The sequence below is a fragment of the Chelonoidis abingdonii genome, chromosome 13 (genome assembly GCF_003597395.2).
Source record: "Chelonoidis abingdonii isolate Lonesome George chromosome 13, CheloAbing_2.0, whole genome shotgun sequence".
Lineage (NCBI taxonomy): Eukaryota > Metazoa > Chordata > Testudines > Testudinidae > Chelonoidis > Chelonoidis abingdonii.
The window spans coordinates 29,198,730-29,214,846 of NC_133781.1; the positions used below are offsets into that span (position 1 = coordinate 29,198,730).

Here is a 16,117-nt window from a genome sequence, read left to right on the forward strand (position 1 = left end):
CTGGTGGATTTCACCCTCCGCAGGACAAGAGGCCTCTGCACTCCAGCAGAGGGAGGTGCAATGCGTTGAGCAGGGCGGGTGGATCTGCTGGGCAGCCCTGGGGATATTCCCGGTAGGCATGGGAGCAGCTCCTGGTTACTCACCATCGGTCTCTGCCCACCCTCCAGACAGAGCTTATGTTGGCACCAGAGGTCTCCATAGGGTGACCAGACAGCAAGTCTGAAAAATCGGGACAGGATGTGGGGGTAATAGGCACCTAACTATCAGGACTGTCCCTATAAAATTGAGACATCTGGTCACCCTAGGTCTCTGCCACTTGAGCAGGGGGAGAGCCCCTGCCGCTAAGCCAAGTGGAGGCAGGGGCCAGGCTAGGAGACATTGTCACCAGCATAGCAGAGGTGAGCCTCAGAAATCAGAACAGGGAAGAATCTCTTGAGTGTGAGACACAACACGCCCCCAGCCAGCATCAAAGACCCCCGAGGAGCCAGGCACTGCTTTCACTACCGTTTAATTCTGTTCTGCATCTTACATACATCATAACCCCCACCTTCTCCTCCCTTCATCTGCACCGTACAGCTCCCAGCACATGGGACAGAGCCCCAGTCACAAGGCAAGGCCGGGCCATGCTTCGGGGCACCCAGCCGCTGCTTTCAACCTGGGGGGGAAGGAGATCTAGCCCAAAACAACATTTAAAAAGAAAATAAGTTAGAAAATGTCCAAGTTAGTGTTTTATTGCTACCTGTGACGTGCGGAAGGCAGGGCAGGGCCCAGGGGGCGAGGACACATCTCTCCAGCGTGGTGCTGACAGCCCCGTGTCCTAGGTAGGATGCTTCCCCACCCCTAGTCAGGCTGCCCCGGCAGCTCTTGTGCTCAGGAGCATCTGCCCAGGGGGTGTCTCCCTTGGGAGGAGACCAGGAAGAGGAGAGCTAGTCTGCGTCTCCTGCACACGCTGCCCATTCCCAGACTGCTGGGCTTCAGGAGGCTGTGCCAGTGCACTAAACCCATGGTGCTCACGTGTGCAGACTGGCTCCCACGGCTTGGCCGGCCGAGGAGCCAGACATTATCCCCCGAAGCTTGAAGTCCAGGAATGTGGGCTCACCTCCTTCCCCTTGCTCTTCTGTTCCACTCCTGTCAGAGGGCAGCTGGGTCTCAGCCCACCAACAGCTGCCTCCCAGGGCATCCCATCGGCTCATGCAGCAGAGGAAGGGCACAGTGAGGTTGGAGCTGAGGGCAGGCTGGGGGGGGGGACGGGAGGGGGGTCAGCCAACATCTCTGCCCCAGCCCTGTTAAGGGGATTCCCCAGAAGGCACCTCCAGCTCCTTCCACCATAACCTTCCACACACCTGGGAATGGCACCATAGTCATTGGGTCCTGCTTCTAGAGCGCCAGGCTTGCAGGCAGCTCTGCTGCCTGCGGCATCTGTTACAGCTCTGCATCGTACCATGACCGGTGCGTGTGCGTGTGTGTGTGTGTGCCTGGGCATCGCAGTGCCAGGGATGTGATGCTGCTGCAGGGACAGGAGAGGGTTTCTCAAGGGGTGGTTGGATGAGGTCTGAGTCCAATGCGTAGGAGCAGCTGTGGCAGGCTGCAGAGAGCCCGTGGGCCCAAAGGTGCTGCAACATAGGACACTTTGAGATGAGAAAAGAAAAAAAAAAAAAAAAAAAAAAAAAAAAAAAGATATAAGAGTTAAAAAAAATCCCTCCCCCCGCCTCTGGAGCTGCAGGCCCTCCCAGCACTCTGCCCAAAGAGAAGTACCATCAGCTGCCGGCTTAGAAACCACTGGCTTTCCAATGCCACTTCACTCTACAATATGCAGAAGTCTAAACTCTTGAACCAAGTTCTTTCAGACTGGAATTCCGCTTGTCTGCTGTTAAAAAGAGTCACCAGCACAAATCAGAAGCCAATAAAAACACAAGGGGGAAATGTATATTACTAAGGGCATTGGGGCTTCAAGCCTTGTCCTTGTCACTTGACTCTGTGTTGCTCAATGTGGCCTGTAGATCAAGTTACTATCCAAAGTCCAGTGGAAGCGAAAGTACGTTTCCCCCTTGCAGTACAGCCTGGGGTCTTCTTCTGGGAAAGGAATTGTCTCCAGCCTGGCGAGCAGGCTCGTCCCCTCTCCCTCCTGCTGTTCTCCCACGGCTCGCAGAGATCAGCAGCCTTACAGGAGGATGTTGTTCGATGTAATATTATGACTTAAACCCAAGTTTCTCCCTCTCCCACAGTGACCTCAGAATAGCAAAAACTAACCCCATGACATCTATCTTCCCGTTTCACAGGTTCGCCAAGTCCCTGGAGGGACGTCAGAGAGGAGCGGAGGGGAATCTGGCCACAGCCCGTGGGGAAAGGGAAAGGAGTTGAGTTAAGTGTCTCCCGGTGCCATTTCTTCTGACATTGTCAGTTTTGGGTTATCCCTTCTTGTGCTCAAGCTACCGCAAATTTACACCAGCCTCGTCAGATCAGCCACCTTCCTACACTCTGATCTCGTCGTCCTCCTCATCCGCGAAGGAGAACTCTTTGTCGTGCTGCTTGGGGGGGCCAGGCTGGGCGCCGTCTGGGATCTTGTAGCTCTGTCTTTCGGGGGATGGGCGGCACTCCTCCAGCCCCTGTACCGTGCAGCTAGAAACCAAACTGCTGTCCCTGTTGACCTGGCTCCGGGCAGAGCCCACAGCCCTGCTCTGGTCCTGGCAGGCTGGTGCCGTCAGCAAGGAATCCGGCAGGGGCCTTCCTTCCTGGCTGAGCCGGTGGGCTGCAGGTACCCGGGTAGGGCCTCCATCCCTTCGGAGCTCCTCAGGTACCATGGCGCTGAAGTCTTCATCCTGGTCCCACTGGTCTTTGTCCATGATGCTCAGGACGTCCCCCAGCATGGAGGGCCCCAGGTCGATGTGGAAGGACATGATGGACTCGGCGTGTTTCATGCCATAGCTGCTCTTGGGCACCACGACAGGCAGATCCGTCAGGTCCCCAAAGTCATGCTCGTCCAGGCCGGGACTCTGAGGGCGGGCGGCTGCGCCGTTGGGACGTGGCTTTTCCTCTGGGGTGACCACCTGCTCCGGTGCCTTCTTGACAGGGCTCGAGGAAAGGCTCTTGGGCAGCTTCCCGGTGCTTTTGTCTCCCTCCTTCTCGGTGAGCTGAGGCAGGGAAACGGCGTTCTTCACGAAGATGGCCGAGTCCCTCAGGGAGCCTAGCATGTCCCGCCGGTCGCCACGCGTCACCGACTGTGACCTCTTGCTGCTGCGGAACTTACGGGACAGCAGGCCGGGTTTGGAGGAGCCCAGCTCCTCAGGAGACTCCGGCTCGCCGGCCTTGCTGTTGAGGAAGGAGGTGTCCCCGAAGGCGTCCCCCGCTCTGCCCACGTGCATGGTGTGGCGGAAGTCACCCAGCGGGGCGCTGATCATCTCAGCTGTCAGATCTGCCCGTGAGCGCCGCTTGGAGTGGGCAGAGTTGGAGACTAGCTGCTTCAGGATCGGCATTGTCCCAGCAAGGGGGACCGAGCAGCGAGAACTTCCCTGGGGGCCAGGCTGGGCGGCGAGGTCTTGCTGTCCTCCCCAGCAGCACTCACCTAGCGCATGGAGAGAAGAGAGGACGTGGGTTAGGCTGGGGGAGCCAGACAGCAGCTCACGCCACCTCACCAGCACCATACAGTCAGCGGGGAGAGCCCCAGCTACCGTGTCCCACTCCCTGCACCACAAAGCGCTGGCGGCCTTACAGAGTACTTCCCCCTACCCCCCTAACCCAGAGTGGCTTCTCCCTTGTACAGCCAGCCCCCAGCCCCATTTCCTTCTCAGCCCCCAGGGGCTGGGAAATGTGCATTTGCTGTTGAAATGCGCTGGCAGCCAGCGGCTCAGCTCAGCCCCTGCAACAGTGAATTCGAGAGTCTCTACCCCACCCCCTCCCTGCAGACAGGCCTTCCCCTACCGCCAGAATCTCCCCTTGACTGATACAGGGGGGCCTGGCTCAGTTCAGACTGCAGCCCGTGCCACCAGGCCTCCTTCCTTCCCATCTCACTCTCTTTAATAGCGGCCGCTGTCGGAGGACAGAGACTGAGTGGGTATGGGAGGGAGAATTGCACCCACTAACAAAGTTAGCCCCAAGCAGCTGATTCTGCAGACAGCGCTGCCTGGGTAAGGAATCCAGGGCAGGTCAGCTGGGCCACCAGCAGCAGGCACTGCTTTGGAGACACTGTCCCTGCCCCATGGAGCAGGGGTGTCAGCGGAATGGGTTTTCCCAGCCAGTTTTCCAGCCTGGCAGATTCTCCCGGTGTTGGAGCTGGCATCAGCTGCCGTTAATCACGTTCCAGCTCATTCTCAGCCCCTGCCCTGCACCGTCACTTGGATACAGGGTTTGTCTCTCTTTCCTGTGCTAAACGGCCATGTACCGATGTGGTCTGCTGAGAAGCCGCTACGCCACACCCCAGAGCAGTGAGCTCCCTGCCTCTGTTAGTTCACTGAGGGCGCTCGGATCTGAGTAAAATTTCCATCAGAATTATTCAGGGTGGGATGAAAGACAGTCATGCTGCACCCCATGGCACTAGAGAGGCCTCCCACAATACAGGAAAGTCACAGCTACCTGGAGCTAGAGGCAATTAACATTCAGCCGCCGTGTGGAAACAATCTTTGCCCCGCACCGGAAAGAAACATGAGCACCTGAGAAACTGAGGCAGTGAACCCAAGGAGGGGTTTTGAGAAAGTCAGAAACAAGAGCCTGGTGTGCTCCACAGAACTGGCCCGTCTGGAGGGACAGGACGGTTCACCCCACTGCGGCCCCGCGCCTCTTACCAAGGGCGGATGGCAAGGTGGCGGCTTTGTTCGAAGCCACATGGAGAAAATGCTTTGGATTTTTCTCACGTAAAGTGAGCGGGGAGGAGCGGACGCCAGGAGGAATTGGAAACAGACGGCAGGAAGCGCGCGAGGAGGGCTGGAAAATGCGGAGAGGCCCCACGGGCTCAGGGCTGCGCCATGCAGCTAGGAGAAAGGCAGCTGCCTTCAATCGAAGGGAAAGAGGCTCAGAGTTTCTGGGACCCAAGGAGAATTGGTAGGAAGGATCCCTCCAGCTCCCTACGCTGCTGTCCTGGGGCTTGTCACACCAGGGCTGGAGCGCCGTGTGCAGCCATCACATTGAATAGGAATTATCCAGAACACGGTTCTTAGCCTTCTCCATCCCTGCTCCCCCAGCGAGCTGGGAGCTAGCCCAGAACCCCCCTTCCTATACACGGAGCGGGCTCTGGCTGGGAAGGAGACTGCTCAGGAACAGAGGCTGACTGGCACGGCTCTGGCTGGGAAGGAGACTGCTCAGGAACAGAGGCTGACTGGCACAGGCATGTCTCCCCACTGCAGCACAGGTTCAGCTCCACCAGGCAGAGCGCTTAGTGCAGACAGGATTTAACCCCCAGCATCTAGGTTTGCTCTAAGCCCCGCCAGCCAAGGCTTCCCCTGGCAGAGCTGCCGTGGCAGGAGCGTTCCCAGCAGAGACTGGTGCAGACCTGGCCCGAGATTCTCAGTCCTGGGCTAGCTGCAGCCGCCACACGTGCGGAGGCTGGAAAGCAGAACGAGGGTGGAGCAGCGTTTGCAGTGTTCCAGGAGAGAAGATGGCCCCCACAGGAGGCCAGAGCTCCCCTGCTGGTTCACAGGGGCTGAGAGCAGCATGATCCGGGCCCTATCTCCCCAGGTGCCTTGGTAGCAAGGGACAATGGACACGTTTCCTTTCCACCCAACCCCAGGGGTCCCTAGAGCCACTGAAGGAGCTGGGCAGTCAGTGACAGGCCAATCACCACCCGCTGCACCCAGGCCGGGGTTTTCAGCATGATGAGCCATGCAGAGTGGGGCAGAGACTGTCTGAGCTGCTCCGGCATCTGTGGTGTCTCCTCCAGGCGGGGGAGCTATCCTGGCTCAGGCTCTCAGCTGAGTGGGCTTCCATCCGCCGCCCTCCCCCATCCCACTGCATTTGGCCGCATGCACTGGATTCCTTGGCTCTCAGAGGCAGAGCAGCCTAGCAGCCAGCGTTGGTGGAAGGGGGATCCCCCGGGGCAGAGCCAGCTCCGCGTAGGCCTGCGCCTGCTTCCACAGCCCTAGTGAGAGACCTAACCCCCCCAGCAGTGACATGGCTCCATGCCAGCTCCCCTGCACTCTGCTGCGTCCTCACAGCCAGATTATCTAGGCAGATGCTGGTGGCGGTGGTTGGCTGGGAACACAGGGGCTCAGGCAACGTTCTGCCCTGGTCTCTGTGTGCGAGGCAGCCAGGACTGGCAGAACTGTAGATGGGGGCAGACTGCACAGTTCTCCTCCCTGCCCCATCACTGCCTGAGTCATCCTGCCCAGGGACTGTTTAAGCATATCCCAGGGGCCTGAGGCGATTCCTTGGCCGGGGAGCCGGGACTTTCCGGAGAGGGGTTAGTGATGAGGCTTCTGTGGGGAGTGCCTGCATCAGCAGAGGGAGCAGTTTTGGGCATCAGAGAGAAAGGGAGATGCACACATGCACATGTGTGAGGCAGCCCATGTCCCTCTGTTCTGCTTCAATTTCCACTGGGAAGGGAGCCACTCCCTGTGCTGTGCTGGAGAACTTCACCAACCAGAAACATGCTCTTGTGGTTCAGGCACCAGGCGGGAATGAGTGGGTTCAATTCCTGACACTGCCACTGACTCCCTGTGTACCTTGGGCAAGTCACTTCACCTCTCTAGGCCTCCCTCCATGCCTAGGAAACAGGGAAAATATGAGACAGTCTGTCTCCAATCCGTTGTCTAGAAGGACAGCAGCAAAGCCGTGTCTAAATGGACAACCGGAAAAGCTCCTTGGGATCTGGACAGTCTCTCACTTGTGCAGTACCCAGGAACTGTGATTTCAGTTGCTGCATCTGTGGTAGGAATAATAATCTTCAGGGCTTTCAATCCAACACCTGTTCTCCATGCACTGAATAACAGGATATACAAGAACTGGCCTGTGCTTGGATGGTCCTCAGAAGCCTGTTCTCCCTGCACTTGCTCTGGTGAGACATCCAGAAATCTTAGCCCAGGGTCACGGTTAGCCTTCCCCACATGGCATGGGCACTGCGCGCTGACAGAGTCAGCTGTTCCATGGGCCACAGCGAGCACCATTCCTGCTCCTCTTACATTTGTTTTACTGCCACTTCCAGACAAGCTGGAGGCCCCGCTCAGAGATTGCACTGGGCTTTGGAGGGTGGGAAACGTTCCCCAGACTGTCCTGCCTCGCTTGGCCCCGAGAGAGGCAGAGACTCCAGCAGCTGCACTCCACATGCCTGTCCTGTGGCAGCGAATAGGGATCAGAGTCTCTCACTCTTACAGGTTTCTATGGACAGTCCAGATTTGGACCCAGCTGCTCCACCAGCAAAGCGCTCCAAGGTGCCGACATCTGCCAGACCGGGGGAGATGCTGTCACAATGCAGGAGGCCCCCACGGCTGGGGCATCAAGACCTCGCTGTCAGAGTCCCACCCTGCTGGACTAACTGATAGAGGCAGCATCTGTGTAATGGGTTTCACCCGCCCCCTTCTGCTGGTGACCAAGGCAAGGGGACGCTCTACAGAGACAGAGCCCCACAACAGGCCGCAGCCAGCGAGTGCTCATGAGCCAACTGGCATCCTCTGAAGTCTGCTCCGTTTGCCCTGCTGGAGCAAAGTTCTGACCCTTTCTCCATGACCACTTCCCCAGCCCTGCAGCTTTCTAGCTGGCCCCACTCTCCCCTGCCCTGCATCCTGGCTCAGCCCGCCCTGCAGCACTGCAGGTTCCCCTGCTCTCCCCTACAGATCCAGGGTACAACTACACGGCAATCCAACACCCGCTGACTCAAGCCAGCGGAGGGTGTTTTATAGCTGCGTAGACATCCCCACAGACACACCCCAAGTGCTCCTCCATTGCTCAGCAGGAGCAGGGCAGACTTCCTGCTTTGCAATCACTTCCATCTCACCGCTCTTGCTTCAGAGAGCATACAAGGCTCAAACTGTTCTACCCCAATTAAACAATAACCTGTTAGACAATCTCTCATAACAGCGTCAAGTACTTGGGCACACGGGCTCTTCTGAGCAAGGCTGCAACTCCCTCTCCTCTCCAATGTCCTTTGAAAGGTTACAGAAAATGAGCTACACAGAACATGCCAACTGCCTGCCCCTCCCAGGCAGTTCAGAGGAATCAATGCACCGGCCATTTCCGGTATTGCGTGTCCTCCAATGGTACAGCCTCTGAGCACCACACAGACGAACCTATCGAGCCTCACAACACAGGCTCAGGTTCCTCATCTGACCCTGTGTAACATGGGCCAGGGGCTTGCCCCGTAATCCTTCCTAGAGCACCACCCTCGTGAGACTGGCCAGTTCTGTATTATCTTCCCTTCAGACATAGGGAGTTGAGACAAAGGGAACGTCTACACCGCACGCGAGTCTCAGAGCCTGGATCAACCAACTTGGGCTTGTGGGGCCCACTCCACAGGGCTAAAAATAACAATGTAGATGCTCTGGCTGGAGCCTGGGCTCCGAGACCTTCCTCCCTTGCTGGGGTTCAGAGCCCAGGCTGCAACCTGAACCCAAAACATGGACACTGCCATTCTGAGCCCTGTTTTTCAGTCAGCTGAACCGGGGCTGAGACTCCCGGCTGGGTTTTAGGCACCGTGTAGACAGACCCTAAGTCACTTGCCACAGGAGGCTTGTGGTCGGGCAGAGATTCGAACAGCAGGCTCTCAAGGTGCTGCGCGTGGTATCTGAGCAGATGCTACATGTTCTGATTTCAGTTTGTTGGTTCCTACTACACAGATTCAAATCCTACAGAGTCTGTTACTGGACACGAGCTGTGAGCAGTTAGTGGCTGAGGAAGGCAATGGGAGCCTGGACTCCTGGGTTCCACACAGTTGGCGGCTGGTTGAAGTGCAAGCTGGCACTTCCCTTCTCTCTCTCTCTCTCTCCTCCTTTTGGTGTCAGTTTCCTATTCATAAACTAGGTTTAATCCACCCAGGCAGGGTAAAGTCTAACCAATTCCTCCCTCACTGGGGGTGTCCGATTTCCTTATCGGTCACTAACCTCTCCTTGGATTGAAAACCAAGCCTGCTTTTTTTGGTCTGTCTCCTGCCAGAAGGAGTTACAAGTAATGGAAAAATCGACTAGTCAGTTTCTAATCAGTTTCCCTGCCAGGTTCTCATGCCCTAGCTCATTGCTGCATGCAGGGAGAGGATTACACACTTGCCCACCCATCTTTTTCCTTTGCCTGATTTCATTTCTATTGGCCTTCCGTTTCATAGGAGACACAGAAACCCCCCCGCCCCCCCGCCAGCTCCCCAGCTGGTGTACGTCAATGACAATCTGCTGATTTAGGCCAGCTGGGGACCTGGCCCTAACAGCTAACCATGGGGGCAAGTTTGCTTCCTTAGCATTCCCAAGAGACTTTGAAAGCCTTGGCTAAGAGGCAGCAAGAGACTCAAGTGTTACTGATGTTACTGAAAAGCTTTGCCCTCCTCCAGAAGCCTCCATGCTGCTAGGGGCCCAGAACAAGCCATTGCCTTCCTCCTCCTAGCTAGCAGGAAAAGGGGCAAATTCGTAGTGCCTTCTCTCTCCTCTGGCAAGCTTCACTCTAGAGACAGTGGGGGAAGATGGGGCAGGAGAGAGGATGTTTTCACAGAGTGGGAGGCTGTAGGGAGCTCTACTGCAGGCTTCCATAGCGCTCTGGCTGCAGCAGAGGTGCTGGGCTTGCCTATGTGGGGGACAGAGCCCCTTTCTCTGCTGCTTATTCAGCAAGGAAGGAGACATGATCCCGTGACATTCCTGCTGCTGCATTTACAAAAGCAGAAAACCGGCCCAGGGAAGCTTAACAGCCACCTCCTAATAATCTGCTGAGAAAGTGCAAGTGTAACCCAAGTTAAAGACGCAGCCAGCAGCCTGCATCCAGGGGCAGGCGCCTCCAACTGCCCTCCCAGAGCACGGCCTCGCTCCTAGTGCCAAAACCCATTTCAGAGGGGAGCAGAAACCAGTCAATTACACCCCTTTTCCTCCCCTAGCTCAGGCCTGCTAAATTTGCTCTCTAGGTCAGGGGTTCTCAACCCTTTTCTCCCCCCACCCCCTTGCTATAAAAACTCCACGGCCACAACACCTGTTTTTCTGCAGGGCTGGCGTTAGGGGGTAACAAGCAGAGCAATGGCCCAGGGCCCCATACCACAGAGGGCCCCATGAAGCTAAACTGCTCAGGCTTCGGATTCAGCCCTGGGGGGTGGGGCTTGGGGCAGAGGGGCTTTGGCTTTCTGCCCTGGGCCTCAGTGAGTCTCATGCAGATCCTGCTTCACGAACCCCCTGAAACCTGATTAAATGCCCCCAGGGGGCCTCAGATCAGTGGCTGAGAACTGCCGCTCTAGGTGGTTTAGGGACTTGGATTACAAGCTCCTTGGGGCAGGAACCATCTGTTCTTTACGAATCCATTCTCCATTACCTGCACCTTGTGGCCTTTCACACCCGTACAGCACTTCACACCGGTGCCAGCAGCTACACGAGGTGTTGGGTGAGAGACAGTTCAGCCAACACGTCTGTACAGCACCTAGCACAATCGGTCACAGAGTCTGCAGCAGAGCAAGGATTGGAACCCAGGAGCTCCGAAATCCCAGCCCCTGCTCTGTGCCCTGCTGCTCAGTTCCTCACCTTGCTTCCGCCCCATAGAGCTGCATAGAGGGCAGGCAGGAATGACAAGCCGGAAGTCAATAGCAATCAAGGGCCTTGACTCAGGGCTTTCCTGACGCATTAACTTCCGCTGGCTCTGCCTCGCCCCGTCACCAGGGCTCTTTTGCCATCCCTACCAAGGCTGCCGGCTTTGCTGCGTGTTTTGGTTCACAAGGCAGCGCCCTGAAGCTAGGAGATCGCAGGAGGTTCTACCCCACTCACCTTCCTCTGTCAGACTCCCTAGAGCGTGGTGAGAGCCCCACCTGAAACCTGGCAGAGGGAAACAGCCAGTCCAAGAGATGATCAGCCCTGTGCTATCCAACAAGAATCTCCGCTCACCCTCCCCACAGCCCTTTCCAGTGCCTGTCCGCACACTTGACCTCAATACCCAAACAAAGAACCACCTCCAGACACAGAGCTACCAACACAGAACAGCTGCAGGTGGAGAGTCGCAAAATCATCTGATCTCACTGCAGAGAGAAGCTGCAATCCCGGACTATCCTTTGCCAAGCAGGCCCCAGCCCTGAAGACAGAGGCTCATCCTCTAGCCATCAGTGCAAAGCCCGAAGACACCCATGCAGAAGGGTGAAAGGAGACAGTTTGTTGGAGGCAGGGCAGAAACAGCTGTAGGACTGACCGACTAGACTTCCAAACAGCCGATATGCTGAACCTTCAATTCATTTATCAGAAGCATCTGCAGCACCTACTGCAAAGCAGGTGAAAAATATCAGGCAGAGAAAATTAGATCCCTATCCAGAGTGTTTGACCAGAGGGAGACAGGGATCTTGGCTCTTGCCAGCATCATCTTCCACACAGAGACAGAATTAGCCTGTGGAACTCACTGCCACAAGATATCACCAACCTGAAGTGCTTAGCAGGTTTTCCGAAAGGACTGGGCAGTTCTGTGGATGACAAGGAAATCCAGAGCTGCATTAAGTACTAACAAAGACAACAGGACTTTGGGAAAGGCTATAAACACTCACACTTCAGGGCTTGAGCCAACCTCTAATTAGTGCAGGGAGGGAGTCAGAAGGAAACATTCCTTGGGGCAAGGTTATCCCTTAACTGTCTTAAGTTCCTCTGAAATAGCAGATTATGGCCAGTGTCTTTCATAAGATACTGGACTAGACAGACCATTGCTCTGCTCCAGTCTTGCCAGTATGCTCCTGTGTCCCTATATTGTGGGTGGGCGAGGAGCGAGCAGCCAGATTTCTCACAGCCCGTTCAAGACCATGGTAAGCCAAGACAATTTCCGTACTGGGAGACTGAAGGCAGTTCAGAGATATCTCACCAGAGAACTGGTTAACCAACTCACCCGCCCCAGAACAATGGACCCAGAATGCAGCAATCAGCAGAAATCACTCACATCAGCTGAAGCCCTTTTAAATGACTCTCACAGTGGATACAATAACCTGCTGTGTCATGTGGCCTACAGTCAGGAGGGTCAGTAGAGGATTCACCTGAGTTACAGAAGTGCCCCACTCCAGCCTGTTAGCAGAGGGCATCTTTCCCTCTGGGACAGCAATGGGCATGCAGCTCACAGGTACTGGCTAACAGCAGGTCATCGCTTCCCTTCACAGACATTGGCTGTGACCAAAAGGAGGCAAACCCCAGTTCCGCTCCCAAGGAGAATCCAGCTTGGATTCCATCAAGACCCGGACTGGTTTGCCAATCGCTCGCCCCATAAAGCATGGCCCGGGCACTGCTTGCTGAGCACCATCCCAGGGCGAGGGCTCTGCTGGGGGCAGGTCAGGCTCCGTGCCAGCCTCTGATGTGAAGGCACACACTTTCTGACTGGGGGCCAAGAGTGAGGCACTGAATCGTCTTCACTCTGGACCTCACCTGGAGTCAAAGCCTGGTGCTAGCGAGAACAAAGATCGAGTGCTGCCTGCAGCATGGCCTAGTGGATTGGGCACTTGACTGGGACTCAGGAGACCTGGGGTCAGGTCCCAGCTCCACCCCTCCTTTGCTGGCTGACCTTGGGCAAGTCACAGCCCTCTCCCTGCCTCAGTTTCCCTATCTGTCAAACAGGGAGAACGTGGGCTTGGAGACTGATGGATGAAGAGGACTATGTCTAACTCAGGCAGGGGCTAAGCTGCTGTTTATTCCCATCTCTCATGCTGCTGGCAGCTAAGGCCCTGAGCTGAGGAGCGCAGAGCAGATCCTGCCCCAGAGCGCTCTGTAGGTTGGCCGAGCGCCAGGTTCAGAGGAAGTCGATGCACTCACTATGGCCCCTGGAGAGGCATGGAGCCATTAAGCCAGAGACGAGCCCGAGCCTCGAAGCTCAGCTCCAGCCCTTTGAATTCAGAGTGCTCAGCCTGAAGTTTCCATCCAAGCTCTGATAAAGACAATAGGCTGCAGAGACCTTCAACTAGCCCCCTTCTCTCCCTGTTGCCCTGTGTTGTGGCCAGACACAACCCAACATCATCAGTCCCAAGCATTCTGGAAGGGGTCAATACATCACAGGGAGCAAGGTATCACTAAGGTGCCTTTAACCAACAACTGCAGCCAATTCTCAGCCTTGCTGCACTCTGGCCCCTCACTCAGTTATTCACAGTGGATCCTGCAGAGATGCTCCCCAGAATCCCTTGCAGTCGTTCTCACCTCCCTTTCCATGGCAAGGGGCCACTGCTCTGTGCTCCCGGCCCCTCAGCTGGCAAGCAAGCCGAGCTGTGAGCTGTGAGTTCCCTGTCTAGCTCCAGGCAGGCTAACCCCCATGCACGGGGGCAGAGGTCAAAGCCTGCTTCCCACAGCAGGAGAAAGCCAAGAAGGCAGGTGAGGTGGAGATGGGGCTTGGTTCCCTGGCCCCTATTTAGTCAGTTACACCCACCCGGAGCATATTTAAACACATCAGACACTTTTGGAGGAAAGGTCCTTCAATAGCTATTAGCCACAATGGGAGGGACCCAGCCCCATGCTTTGCGTGTCCCTAGCCACTGTTTGCCAGAAGCTGGGAGAGGACGATGGGAAATAGATCACTTGATGATTCCCTGTTCTGTTCATTCCCTCTGGGGCACCTGGCACTGGCTGCTGTTGGAAGACAGGACACTGGGCTAGATGGGCCATTGGTGTGACCCTCTGCACAGCTGTAAGAGATGGTACTCCTGGCACAGCAGTGGAAAAATCAAGCCCAGGCTAGGAGCAAGCTGGTAACCCACCTCCCTGTACCAGCTGCTGGGTCCCACCAACTAAGAGCTGCTGCGGGCACCATGGCGACGGAGGCCGGAGTGGTAGCTAGCCAGACCAGACACTGACACAGCAAAGGCCGTGTTCTCCCAACATCTATTTCAAACCCTTCTGGCATCCCAAGGGAGGCCAGCTAAATGATTCACAGTGGCTAGGGGCTGCCCAGCCGACGGGCCCCAGAGCAGTTAAAGAAATGGGTGGCTCACAACGGGTGCTGCCAAGCCAGGCTAAGAGGGGGAGGCCAAACGCCCTGCACCACAAAGATCAGATGTATTCTAAGGTGTGTTTGCCGCTCACGGCAAAGCCTGGCGACACCACAGCCAGCCCTCCAGCCTGCCCCATCCACACGAGGAGAGGTTAGCCCGTTCGCTAACATTACACTTGTTTAGCCCAGTGCCAACGGGCCCTGAGGTAGCCCGTGTCTGAGGTTACAGTTGCACGGTGCAAGCACAGCAAGCCCCGGGCCCAGAGGTTTGTTTTGCAAGAGCCACTCCAGAGCCAGCAACAAAGTTAGCCAGAGTCAGGGAGCCAGGGAAAGCAACCGATCTCGCTGCCCACCTCCCCAGGTCAGCCCAATCCCCAGCCACTGTCTCTCTCCTCTGGAGCTTGGCAGGGCTGCTGAAGAGAGACCTGAGCAGGGCCTTTGTGTGCCAGGGCCTGCAGCTCTTTGTTCCATCGCATTTCACCCCGCTGGCCGGGCACCTAGCAAGGAGCAGCCCTGTCCCACGGGCACCCAGTGAGAACAAGGCGGGAGAAGCGGAATCAAGGCTGATCTGGCAAGGCTGGGCACAGGGCTGGCACAGCCCACAAGGGGCCCCTGGCACCTCTCTCTCCTCCTCGCCCAGGAAATCTCTTCCTGCCGCCCGTCTCTGCCACACCCCCGCCTGGGCATCCCGGGGCAGAGGGCGCACAAAGACCCAGCCGGGCCGGGCTGCGCGCATCTCGGTGCCTGCCCCCAGCGAAAACCCGGGCCCGGTTCCATACAAACAGCGCCCCCCACCCCAAGCGCAGCGCTTGGGTCTCAGCCACCGCCTGCCCGAGGGCTGGTTTTACTGAGCCGCCCCCCAGCAAGGCACCTACTTTTCTCCCCGCGGAGGCGCCTCCTCCGCGCGAGCTTCGCAGGGCGCCAAGTTCTGCTGCGCTGCGCGCCCCTCTCCCAGCGCACGCACACCCGGGGCGCGCAACTCCGGGCCACCGCCCGCGCCTCGCTCCCCTGCACTTTGCTCCTGCCCGGCCGCGAGCCAGAACCAGCGCAGTAAATCTCCCGGCCCCGGCGCTCGCCTGGCCTTAAAGAGACAGGGCGAGCCAGACAAAAGAGTCCAGCTCTGGAAATTACCTGGAACAACCCCGCCCTCCCCCGCGCGTTCCCGGATCCCCCCGCCCGCTGGCTACGGCCAAAACCCGGCAGCGGACGGCCTCTGGCTCCCGGGGTGGGTGGGGGGGTCTGACGCGTGCATCCTATGCCGATGCATTACAAGAAACAGAAGAGCCCCCCCAGTTTGCAGTCGCTCCTCTTTGCAGGCCGGGCTCCGGGAAGCACAGCGGCTGCTAGTTTGTTAGCGTTGACTTTGGAGGGGGGGGGCGGGGCTGGATCAATGTCGTTTTCATTACAACGGGGGCGCGGACTCCGCACGGGTTCCCGAGGAGAACCCCCGTGGACCATCTCCCAGCCCTCCCCAAGGCGAGCCCGGCTCTGCAGAACCTGCCTGGAAGCTCGCCCGGGACACCTCTGACCAGCAAAAGGCAGCCGCTCCCCCCCATCTCATTTTCCTTATAGCAGCTGAGCAAAGAGCCGCGGGGCAGGGTGGGTCCCATAGCACGAACCCCTCTGCAGCCAGTCCCCGCAGCGCAAACTGGCGCCACTCTCCTTGTGTCCCTACGGCCCCCTGCCCGCCCCCCAAGCCTGGGAATCCCCCGCCGGGGCAGTGCAGGGTGGGCACCCACCTAGTCACAAGCCCTGCCCGTCTCCCAGTCAGGCTTTGTTCCCCCTGCGCCGCCTCTCAGTGCTCCGCGCTCCGCTCCAGTCTCTCCATCCCATGTCAGTTTCCAGCCTCGGTCCGGCTCCGGATTGAACCCGAGAGCCCGGCGCTCCAGCTCCAGCTCCAGCTCCTTCGGGGATGATGTCATTGCTCGGCCAGGGCCAATGGGGCGAGGCGGCGTCACAGGGGCAGCCCCAGGCTCCTCCATTCAAACCCTGAATGGCTCCGACTCTCGCTTCCATGTGGCAGGCGGGGAGGGGGGAGCCGGGTTGCCCAATGCTGGAGTGTCCCGAGTCATGATCACAGGGCTGT

The 16,117-nt window shown here is 57.5% G+C and overlaps 1 protein-coding gene across 1 annotated transcript; it reads right to left on the reverse strand.

Annotated features, from left to right (window-relative positions):
• Positions 1-1,255: 1,255 nt before the first annotated feature.
• On the reverse strand, positions 1,256-15,899 carry CDC42EP4 (CDC42 effector protein 4). The gene is made up of 2 exons (XM_032797260.2): positions 15,771-15,899; positions 1,256-3,562 (listed from the first exon to the last, which is right to left on the reverse strand). Exon 2 carries the CDS (start codon positions 3,471-3,473, stop codon positions 2,472-2,474), a length of 1,002 nt encoding a protein of 333 aa, XP_032653151.1. The 5' UTR covers positions 3,474-3,562; positions 15,771-15,899; the 3' UTR covers positions 1,256-2,471.
• Positions 15,900-16,117: the final 218 nt, after the last annotated feature.

Excerpts from the sequence above, each read along its gene's own strand:
- CDC42EP4 (XM_032797260.2), bottom strand. The coding sequence starts at position 3,473 with ATGCCGATCCTGAAGCAGCTAGTCTCCAACTCTGCCCACTCCAAGCGG.